This window comes from Talaromyces stipitatus, genomic scaffold (genome assembly GCF_000003125.1).
Source record: "Talaromyces stipitatus ATCC 10500 scf_1105507295523 genomic scaffold, whole genome shotgun sequence".
NCBI lineage: Eukaryota > Fungi > Ascomycota > Eurotiomycetes > Eurotiales > Trichocomaceae > Talaromyces > Talaromyces stipitatus.
The window spans coordinates 319,924-331,541 of NW_002990113.1; the positions used below are offsets into that span (position 1 = coordinate 319,924).

At 46.7% G+C, this 11,618-nt stretch overlaps 3 protein-coding genes across 3 annotated transcripts, besides 4 other annotated features; 1 reads left to right on the top strand and 2 right to left on the bottom strand.

The window, feature by feature from the left end:
* Positions 1–1,448: 1,448 nt before the first annotated feature.
* On the top strand, positions 1,449–3,116 carry TSTA_060820 (pogo transposable element, putative; the record flags this gene model as incomplete). The annotated part of the gene is made up of 2 exons (XM_002339936.1): positions 1,449–1,781; positions 1,815–3,116. 2 exons carry the CDS (start codon positions 1,449–1,451, stop codon positions 3,114–3,116), a joined length of 1,635 nt encoding a protein of 544 aa, XP_002339977.1.
* Positions 1,476–2,999: a mobile genetic element.
* Positions 3,117–5,420: 2,304 nt separating the features above from the next.
* Positions 5,421–10,559, bottom strand: TSTA_060830 (uncharacterized protein; the record flags this gene model as incomplete). Its single annotated transcript, XM_002339937.1, has 1 exon — positions 5,421–10,559. One exon carries the CDS (start codon positions 10,557–10,559, stop codon positions 5,421–5,423), a length of 5,139 nt encoding a protein of 1,712 aa, XP_002339978.1.
* Positions 5,541–7,337: a mobile genetic element.
* Positions 7,776–8,276: a mobile genetic element.
* Positions 7,776–8,603: a mobile genetic element.
* Positions 10,560–10,798: 239 nt separating the features above from the next.
* TSTA_060840 (uncharacterized protein) lies at positions 10,799–11,489 on the bottom strand (the record flags this gene model as incomplete). The annotated part of the gene is made up of 2 exons (XM_002339938.1): positions 10,799–10,967; positions 11,134–11,489. The coding sequence occupies 2 exons, from the start codon at positions 11,487–11,489 to the stop codon at positions 10,799–10,801; spliced, it is 525 nt and encodes a 174-aa protein (XP_002339979.1).
* Positions 11,490–11,618: the final 129 nt, after the last annotated feature.

The following is an 11,618-nucleotide window of genomic DNA, read 5'->3' on the forward strand; positions in this document are numbered from 1 at the left end:
AACTGTCGGAACGTGAATATCAAACCTAGCGCGTTTCGGCACTGGATATCAGTTAGTCCAACGCGGCACGTGCGTGCCGCGTTTATATGTAGCTAGCTATCCCCCGTCCCCCTTACTCTTGGGGGGCAGTCATCAATATCAGGAACTCTATACCATATTGATCAGGCTCGTCAGCTTGTCGGAATAGCTGTTCTACGTGACTAGTGCTAGCGACCTAGACGTAGATAAACCGACAAAAACTTTGACGTTGACCTATCACAGCCTGACTAGGCGTCTTCGTACTAGACCGAGTACCCTTTTTGATGAAATTATCGAGATTTGATTGCTTATTGAAGCGAGGTTGGTTGATCTTCTTTGGCGGATGCCGAAGTCTCCGCGAGCCCAATTTTCCCCACGTATTTTATAACAATCTTCCTGTAATCCAAGGCAATGACCCCTGAAGTATATAAAAGACGCTAGGATAAATAATATCCTATAAAGAATTTATGATTGTATTCTGTCAATCTGCATCAGATTTGCGTCCAATTTTGTATGGAGCGAAAGCTGTCATCTTTAGTAGATAATTACTCACTAATTAAGGAAGCAATTTCATAATAAATGCGTATCAATATATTCAAAATCGACTCACTAACATATCGGTAGAAGCGGTAATGTTATGCAAGCAATGGTTGTTGAGAAAAACAGAATCCAAGGTGGTTGACTTTTGTACTGTTTGTTAGCATACAGGCCAATACGCTCGAATTCTGGTTAGCACGCTAACAAAGACGCGCTCAGACGTGATAACGTACTACACGGGTCATTGGGCAACCTGCAAGTCCCATACAAAATGGCCTTCTTCAACACCTTGATTTCTCAACAGATTCATATATAAATGTAAGAGATTGGGTAGAGAGCGTGATAATGAGATACGAATATAGCTTCGATTTCCAAGGTAGGGTACGCTTCGTAAGGTACAGTGGGATGACATATGTGTTGACACCCCCCTTATCCGAGATTCCCACACCGCCATTCATTCTGCCGGAAGAAACGCGTACACATCGCGTCACATACAAATTTTTATGTAATACCTATAGATCTATATTTCTAAATAAAAATGGCTCCAAGACCTCCAAGACGGCGCACGTGCGGTTATAGAGGCGGATGGCTGGTATACAAAGTATTAGGGCTTTTCGGAGGTTCTGGACAGGTAGATAATTACTATATTAGGAAGGCGGTGAAAGTGCGGAAAGCGGTCTGCAGGTGTTCGGATATGGGGGGTGCCAACACATATGTCTTGGTACTGTAGCTATTTGCTACCTTCTGAGTCCTATTCGAATCGTAGCTAAATACATAGCAGAACGGTAACGTGTTTCACGGGTAAGCGGCGCACCCGGGTAAGTGGCACACCACATCAAAATTCCATCCGGATTTCTAGCAACAACTTTCCGCAGAACCAACAGCATTAAAAAATGGTTAAATCGCGTACGAAAAATGATCCTAGCTATGAAGGGAGGCTTTCTCTTGCTATTGATGCGCTAAATAACGAAAAAATCACGAAATTACGCGACGCCGCACGCACTTTTGACGTATCTTTAACAACACTGCGAAGGCGCCTGAAGGGCTCAGTTCCAGCGCATAATGCCGGTATTACACGCAGAAAGATGACCCCTACAGAAGAAGCTGTACTCCGGGGTTGGGTCTTCTCACTAGAGCGCCGTGGCGTTCCGCCTAGGCAGCATATGCTCCATGAAATGGCAAATATTTTGCTAGCTCAAAGAGATCCTACCAAAATACCTGAGAAGGTTGGTAAGAATTGGGTAACAACCTTTCTTAAGCGACAACCGGATCTCAAGGCTAAATTCGCACGCCGATTATCCTATTCTAGAGCTCTTTGTGAAGATCCAGTCGTTATTGGTGGCTTTTTTGAGGAGATTAAGCAGCTCAAAGAGGAATATGGGATTGCCGATGAAGATATATACAACTTTGACGAGACAGGGTTCGCCATGGGGATCTCTTCTACAGCAAAAGTTATATGCAGCTCAGATCGTTCAGGAAAACCTAGCCTTATTCAGCCAGGAAATCGTGAATGGGTTACTGTTGTTGAGTGCGTTGGAAGCACCGGCACTGTGGTGCCTCCCCTGATTATATTCAAATCCGGCACCAACAGAGCTGAGTGGTATACAAGCCCAAAGCTTCCCCCTAATTGGTCAATTACGCACTCTCCAAATGGCTGGACATCTGATGAAATCGGCTTACAGTGGCTAGAAAGGATATTTGAGCCAAAAACGAGGCCTCTCACAGTTGGTACCTATCGGCTTTTGATACTTGATAGCCATAGCAGCCATTTAACACCGGGATTTGATCAGGCATGTAAAAATAATAATATTATTGCATGTTGCATGCCTCCTCGTTCATCTCATCTTCTTCAGCCTCTAGATGTAGGGGTGTTTTCAGTGTTGAAGCGCTTGTACGGGGCCGCCGTTGAGAGCCGGATTCGGATTGGGATTTACCATGTTGATAAGCTGGATTTCTTAGATATGCTTTACAGCGTACGGATCCAAACTTATACCACACAAAATATTAAGAGCGGCTTTTCACACACTGGGATTGTGCCATATAATCCACAAAAAGTCCTATCTCAGTTGCAAATTGCTGTCCGGGAGGCTACTCCAGCCTCAATTCGCCCTAGCACGTCAAGCAGCAGCACCTGGAGCCCAAAAACGCCTTACAATGCCCGTACGCTAAAAAAACAGGCCAAATCTGTCAAGAGATCTCTCAATATGGGAGATTTAGACAGCAATTCGCCATCGTGTCCGGCTTTTAACCAGTTGATCAAGGGATCCCTTGTAGTGATGCACCAAGCTGCCATTTTAGCTAGGGAGAACCATAACCTACGCGAAGCAAATGATATTTTACAGAAGCGCCGCACTCGCCGTACAAAAGCCCTACAAGCCGATGGTATTTTGACAGTCGCTGAAGGCCGAGAGCTTGCTCAGGAGCTTCCTGAAGAGGCTCAACCCCCTCCTCCACCCAACGGGAGCGCGCCTTTGCAGCCAGCTCAACGGGCCCTACCAAGGTGTAGTAATTGCTGGGAAATAGGGCATAAGCGCAATCGCTGTCCAAATATATCTACATAGGTAAATATTAATTTATTCACTGTTTGCATATAAATTGTACGAGTTCTTTGAACCAAGTGGGATGCGGCTGTGCCACTTACCCGGGTGCGCCGTTTACCCGTGAAACACGTTAGTGCGGTTCGGGTAGTGACTAAGCAGTCGGAACGAACCACGTGATCCAGCTTCCGTGGTGAAGTTATCACCGATTCTAAGTTCTCCGTCTTACAATAAACCATATCTAAAAATTGAATATGGTGTGGGTTGGCTTATAAAGCCAATAAAACAATGTACGTACGTCTGTACACGCGCTTTAGGTGGTACTCCAAGTACTATGGTCAAATGTATTCAATCGTCTGTGTTCTCTTAATGAGGCCCCGACGCGGTCTATATAGTCCTTGCTTGACGAGGTCACGTGTACCTTCACGTGACCTCTCCTTGGTTCGCGTCGGTGCCAGGAATCTCGATTGCACATATAAACCAACATATAGCTTATAATATAGGTATTAATATACATCTAGATTTAGGAACTCTAAAAATATTAAGAACCCCTCTGTCATGCAATGTACATTAATAACTAGGCTAGTTTCTGTCAGAAGAATCAAGAATCCGCAGCCAATGGATTGAATAGATAGTGTTACACTACTTCACTACGGAAGCGAAGATTATCCGTATCAACCTTAGGGTTAGGGTAGGAGAGCCGGGCGAGCCCTAGTGAAGCAAAGGATCTCCCAGCTCCGGTCGAGTCTAGAGAGCCATTACTATGTCTATGGATCTCCTGACCCTACCAAGGATAGGGTATATAAGGACGCTCATTTACCATGTACTTAGTTTTACTCTATCGTCTTGAATTAACCGTGCTAAGTACCCCTTAGCTTTGACAACTTGAGTATACGTTCTTCTATCGAACCGGATATTCATCCTTTTGTTAAGACTTTGCTTTCAAGAAGCCTTTCGTACTTAGAAGCCTTATAACTTCAGCGTGTTATAAGCTATCCGAGATATACTCGACGGTAGTTTGACCGAAGTTTCCGACAGTTTCTAACATCTCAAGACTTATAGAAGAGGCGCACTTCCAAATTGATATTTCTGATGGGGATTTATATAGGAATCATTCGTCAAGTCTAAGATATGGCTTATATATAAATCTGTTGAGAAGTCAAGGTGTTGATGAAGGCCATTTTGTATGGGGCTTGCAGGTTGCCCAATGACCCGTGTAGTACTGTCAGCGTGCTACACCCGTGAATCTCCCTCCGGCGCGGATCAACTATGTTCTGAGAGTCATGTGACCTCCGTAAAGGGGTCAGCACAGCTGTAGTTAGCTTAGATTACCAATAACAACAACCAGCACATTAACAGGTTATGAGCTCCTCGCATCTTCAATCTGAGCTTTATAGATGCTTTATCGTGATTACCTGGACCTGACTTACTTCCTAATTCGAATCCAGTCACAAGATGGCCATATACGACCGCACCAGTCAAGGATCGCGACAAATCAACTCAGAGAGCCACCTACAACAAACGTCAAAATGTCGGTCAAGAAGCCACCAAGACCTACGTTGGAAATCAAGAACTTCACGATCGACTGTTTCTTCAACATGTCAGGCCTCACCGTCTCACTGTCTCACCGACTGTCTGAAGGACTTCTAGGCTTAAATACAGCTCCTAGGAGTACCCAGACTCGACTCTGATTTTCGATTACAACCTCCTCTACTCTTCCAAAAAAAATGTCTGCCTCTAACACCTTTACCTCTGGTGAAAAGCTCCCAATCCTCGACTACTCCAATTGGGTTGATTGGAGTGAATACTGGCAAGATCATCTTATTCTCTACGACCTATGGCAGTACGTCGATCCAACATCTACAGTGACGGTGCCACCCCCTACGACTAATGTCAATCGAGATATTGCTAAAACGTTAACCGAAAACCTTACTGTCGGTTTAACTACGGTCCGTATCACGAAGCATAGACGGTAGCAAGGCTAGTCCGACAAGCCTGTCAAGGGTGAAGCTGTATATATATGATATTCGATATTATAAAGCCTAACTCAGAGAAAGTAGGGGGCCCCGGGGTGTCATGGTAGCTATATACGAGGTTGCCGTACGGGCGCTAGGGATAACGTTATCCCGCTCCCGTACGTACGTGCTTGCTTCTGCACCGGGGTGCAGAAGCGCCGAATCATGAGATTGATATTCCGACACTGGCAACTCTCTAAAGGAATGGAAAAGAAGGAATATCAATGAATGACATACAATCTGGTGTGGTAAAGGAAAAATCAAAAGAATGAAGCAAAAGTAACGGGTGCGGACCGGGGTAAGGAATGACAATCTATGGAGCCGGTGTAGTAACAGGTGTTGCAAATCGTACGTTCTTTGACTCAGAGTTGCGCTTCGTTAACGGCCTTTCTACCCATCCGTCAACGTCGATACGTAGCTTGTTCGTATCAATAAGTTCTTGTAGAGCGCGGCAGGGCTTGCTCTTTGTCATGGCGTCCGCAGGATTGCTGTTACCGTTGATCCATCTCACTTCCGTGATCTCTTGACGTTCGTACGATTGACGGAGGCACATGAGATCGATCATAAGGCGTTTTTCACGTGTCGTACCCAGCTTGACGAGGCATTCGTAAAGGCTCTTCGAATCAGTGCAAAGGACTAGTGGGAGCGGCTCTAAAAGATGCAGCAGTTGGGTGAGAGTTGATTTGATTGCTGCAGCCGCATCGAATCCATTGGCCATACCGTACATCTCCGAAGCAAGTACGCTTCGGGTAATCCTCTTACACTTTGTAGAGGACCAGTGGAGGATATTCGCGTTATTTTGGGCGTCAGCGAGTACGATAATATAGCCAATTTGTGAAGACGAGTCCTTATTGTTGGCGAACGAAGCATCAACGAATGCGTACAATTGTGCGGTCCGTAGATCAATCTTGACGAATCGTAGTCCGCGGTTGGGGTTGTCAGCCTGCCATTTGAGTCGTTTGTTGAGCGCTTTTATATCCTCTTCATCCGGTTGTGTGGCTTGTGCTGCGAAAGAGAGATCAAACGAAGCTTCAGGTTGGGATACAGAAGCAATATATGCACCAAGAGCTCGTTGAGCAACGTACTGCTCATACGGAGATGCATTCTTACGAATCTTGCCACGGGAGTTGACTGTATCCGAAGGGTGATCTTGTACGAGTCGGATATTCTTGCAGGTGCGTTCTTGGGTAAGAGTAACACCCTGGGCATCTTCTGTAATTACCGCACCATTGAATCGTAGCGGTTTGCTGGTTATAAGCTGTTCACGTGGCTTGCAAAGGATATTTGCACGTTTGATTTGCTCTTCCTCTCGTACGGCAAAGGCTTCGTCAGCGATAATGAGCGTATCATCTGTTTGCATTCCAATAATGCCGAATCCTTGCTTCGGATCGCGGCAGTGAAGGAGGCACGGATCGTAGGTTGAGGTCTCCATGGCTAGCTGCTTCACGTGGTGTTCATGATACGTACGGAACCAGTGATTGCCTGCTTCGGGGATTCCGTATAACGGTCGTTCAACCTTCAAGAATTCGCATCCAGGGAAAAAGCGTTGCAAATCGGAGGGGATTCGAATATAGAAATCACGATTGAGGTGTGTTGTTGACTGAATATAAGCCTGCGTGACATCTCGGATCCAAAATTGTACGTTGTCCTTGCTTGCTCCGATACAGAGAATCAAACGTTGACTAGAGCGCTGAATCGTAGGTGACTGTGTAAGTATGAATTCTTTGTCCTTGTCGTTGTACGCTTGGACGACGAGTCGTGATTTCTCGAAGGCTTTGTTAGTGCCTTTATTCTTGATCTCATCAACGAATCTAAAGCCATAGATGCGGGCCTCTGGCGGGATGTCTTCTCGATTGACTGCTGCAAATACGCCTCTTTCTAGTAGTCCGTTAACTTCCTTTTTGCGAGATTCGTCGTACGTGCCTGGAGCAAGAAGTTGTGTGAATATCTCCGCGATGGCGTGTAGATCTGGGGCATCTAGCTCTTGTAAGTACGTAAGATCATCCTTATATCGAGGTGGTAAGCGGCGTTCGCGTTGTGGGCGTTGTGATTGAGGTTCGGTGTGATTTGGTTCGTACGGTGGGATCGCAACTTTTGGAGGAGGTGGGAGTACGTTCGACGGTTCTATTAATGGTGCCGTAGGTGCGCTATATGGTTCAGCCTTATCATTATTATTAGTGTTTTCTTGCTTCGGATCATCATCTTTATGATACGGTTTGACAACAGTTGATCTGAACTTTGTAGGGCCATTTGGGAGATCAATCGTGCATGTTTCTCCGTCGATTGATATAAGTTTGTACGGTCCTTTCCATTTGCCAGGGTATCCAGTTCCTCCTTCGCGCCATACAAGCACGTCCGAATTGAGGGGAAGACGGTGTATGAGCGTAGACGACGGTCCGTTTCGGGTGTTAAGCGCGTCATTGATCTGGCGTACGGTGTGAAGCCTTCGTACTTCGGTCATTGCTTTCTTGACTGCGGCAGCGCGTTGAGCAACCGTAGGTGCAGGAGGACTGTATTCCGTCATCCGGGGGTACGCTCCAAATACAAGAAGTGTGGGCACGTAACCATCTGGGCCTGCGGTATCGTTGACAGCTTTGACAGCCATTTGAAGCGCTAATTCGGGTGCTAGCTCTGGCACTTCTTCCGAAATAATCTCGTACGAGCGACGTAGTACGGCATGGTAACGTTCAACAGCGCCAATTGACCAATGTGCTTCGACAGGAACGCTGACCGTCATCGTACTAACGGATGAGGCGAGTTGTGTGAATTCTTTGCTTACGAAGTTCTTTCCTGCGTCGGTAACGATGAAATCCGGGGGTCCGAGGTACGTATCAATCCATAACATTCGTAGCGCGTCCCATGTTGCTTTTGCGGATATACTTGTAAGCCAACATGCGGCATTAAAACGCGTTGCTTCGTCCACAATATGGAGTACGGGCTTGCCATTGATATACATAATGTCTACAATGATTGAATGATTGAATTCAATGTCGTCCTGTAGGGTGAAGCGGAAACGGCCTGGCGATCTACCGTGGGTTTGGCAATGGTGACAGAATTTGTTGATCTCTTCTATTGCTTCAGGGTGCGTATCGTAGCCTGCGCGTTGTAGGGTTTTATGTAGTCGTCCGACAGAAGGATGTCCAAAGCGGCGGTGTAATCGACATAGTTCCGTATCTGTAAGGAAGCATTGCTCGTCGTCAAAGGATTGTGAGATATACATTGCTAGTGAATAGTCCCAAATAAGGAAAGGATGGCCGAATCGGCGTACGATTGGCGCGGTCAGGTACGGTTCGCTGCGGATAAGGAGATCCTTCGTATTATCGTAGTAAACCTTGAGGCGGTCGAGATCTTTGATAGAGAATAGGAACGGTGTCATGGCCTCAATAATATGGAATCGTACGTTGCCAACCGGGGTCTCTATATCAATCGAACCTAGAGATTGTAGCGCGTTACCAGCGCCAAATCGTATAGTTACAGATCCGGCAGTTGACGTGTCCATCGTACAATTCTTGGCAACTTTCCGAAATGCGAGATATTGAGCGTATCCAGCCGTTGAGAATGCTGCAGCGCCGGTATCAATAAGTAGCCCTATAAACGTGTTTGATGAATATCGATCTTCTGCAAGAAACGCATATTCGGGTACAGTAAGATGATGAGAGCTTGGTATGATCCGTACGTTGGTGTCATCTTCGTCGCTAGGGGTGAGCTTGGCTGTACATTCTTGATTGTTGCCTAGCAAGCAGCTGAGATAGTGAGCTGCAGAACGATTAGCGAGTTCGCTTGCTAGCGAAGGTGAGAATTTGGCATGATCCGTAGTGGCAACTGTGAAGTATCCTGTTGCCATAGTTGGCTCGCTTTTCGTACGGTCTGGGAGGTCGTACTGGCTCGGTTCGTCGATCTCAGCCAAGTACGATTCGAAGCGTTTCCCTGGCGTTGGAGGCTGTCCTTCGAATTCCATGATAAATTTGTCTATTGCAGCCTCGTATGGGCGTCTAGCAGCTTGTCGTTCCTCTTCCGTATGGTTAGTTGACCAGCAGTCTGGTTTATGGCATACGTGGCAGGTTTTCGGTGCTTCGCTTTGGTAGCGACGTGGTGAACGGCTAGGGTAGCGTAGATTGCTCCTTCCTCGTGAGTAGCTTCGTCCGTACGGTGAACATCTTCTATGTGGCGAACGTGACTGTCGGCTGTAGTAGCGGCGATCCGTATAGTACGAATCCATAGGATGTTGCGCTGCTGCTTGTTTTGAGTCTTCCCATTGGCTTATACTTGATCGTAGGTCCTGTATGAGGCTGGAGATGTTCGGTGAAGGTTTTCCGGTTGCGGCGTGGCACGCAGGGACGAGACGGGTTGCTGATACAAGCTTTGAATGGTAATAGACGTCGTTTCGTAGCTCCGGACGAATCTTGCTATAGAGTCTTTGTAGGTCCCGAAGCATAATTTCAAGGCATTCTAGAATTGGCTTATCAGGGTTCTTACTCATAGTACTGGCTAGATTCGTAGCATCCCATTGACTCTGTACGAATCGAAGGTGCTCCTCAGTCTCAAAGTAGCTTTTCACAGCAGATATAGGGTTGATTCCTCGCCGGACCCATTCGTCCTTGTTGTCAAAGTAGTACCGAAGGGCTTCTCCTTTAAGCATCACGAAAAACGCCTTTCTTTGTGCATCTTGGGTGTGGATTCCCATATGACCGCACATTTCTAAGAAATATTGATACGAATAGTCGAATGTGTCCTCATTATTGCCGTAGCGGAGATCTTCTGAATAAGCCTTTCGTAGCTGACTGATATTCGCCCCGTAGTACGAGGTGTCTTGCGTGGTATAGTTTGTATGGACGGTCTGGCGGCTATGCGTCGTAGCCGGTACGGCCTGCTCATATAACGTAGTTGCGGCAGGGGTTGTTGGATTGTACTGTTGCTGCACCGATTGTGCGATTGGGGTCGGTGTTGTGTCTCTCTCCTCATTACGCTGAGATCGTAGTGTCATTCCGTATGGTATAGTCATTGCTTGTGGTTTGGAGTGGACAGCTTGTTGAGGTGCCTTAGGGGTCGTAGCTTGGAGCCTTCGAATCGCAGGTCCATACGTGAGCTCGATATTTAGTGAGCTGAACGTTCCACGGCGTTGTACATGGTATATGACTTCGCTTTCAGTCCATTCATGCTGCTCTGATTCGGCAATTGTCTCAGATAGTGTAGTAGCTGCATGTTGTCGTCCTTTCGCTACGTATACGCCATTTGTTCGCAGGGTGTCACGTAGGTTAATAAGAGTCTTTAGAGGCGCAATTCTAAAAGCTCCTTCGGTCCATGTTGAGAAGTCTTCGCGAAATGTATTCCATAGATCTTCATCGTACAAGTCGGTGTAGTCCTCGATTCGGGCTATTATACACTTCTCAATGGTTTTTGCGTCCTTGTCTGTCGGATCGAAGCTTTTCGAGTAATCCGTAGTTGGAGGCATCTTGTCAGGGTTTCCAGCGCGTGGTTCGGAGCGTTGGAGATAGGTATGAATTGAGGTCGACTGAACGGCTCAATATAGGGGTATCGGGGTAATAAGAATAGGGTCTTGATCTGTGGGCCTCACTGATCAGTGTCGGTTTAACTACGGTCCGTATCACGAAGCATAGACGGTAGCAAGGCTAGTCCGACAAGCCTGTCAAGGGTGAAGCTGTATATATATGATATTCGATATTATAAAGCCTAACTCAGAGAAAGTAGGGGGCCCCGGGGTGTCATGGTAGCTATATACGAGGTTGCCGTACGGGCGCTAGGGATAACGTTATCCCGCTCCCGTACGTACGTGCTTGCTTCTGCACCGGGGTGCAGAAGCGCCGAATCATGAGATTGATATTCCGACACTGGCAACTCTCTAAAGGAATGGAAAAGAAGGAATATCAATGAATGACATACAATCTGGTGTGGTAAAGGAAAAATCAAAAGAATGAAGCAAAAGTAACGGGTGCGGACCGGGGTAAGGAATGACAATCTATGGAGCCGGTGTAGTAACAGGTGTTGCAAATCGTACGTTCTTTGACTCAGAGTTGCGCTTCGTTAACGGCCTTTCTACCCATCCGTCAACGTCGATACGTAGCTTGTTCGTATCAATAAGTTCTTGTAGAGCGCGGCAGGGCTTGCTCTTTGTCATGGCGTCCGCAGGATTGCTGTTACCGTTGATCCATCTCACTTCCGTGATCTCTTGACGTTCGTACGATTGACGGAGGCACATGAGATCGATCATAAGGCGTTTTTCACGTGTCGTACCCAGCTTGACGAGGCATTCGTAAAGGCTCTTCGAATCAGTGCAAAGGACTAGTGGGAGCGGCTCTAAAAGATGCAGCAGTTGGGTGAGAGTTGATTTGATTGCTGCAGCCGCATCGAATCCATTGGCCATACCGTACATCTCCGAAGCAAGTACGCTTCGGGTAATCCTCTTACACTTTGTAGAGGACAGTGGAGGATATTCGCGTTATTTGGGCGTCAGCGAGTACGATAATATAGCCATTTGTGAAGACGAGTCCTT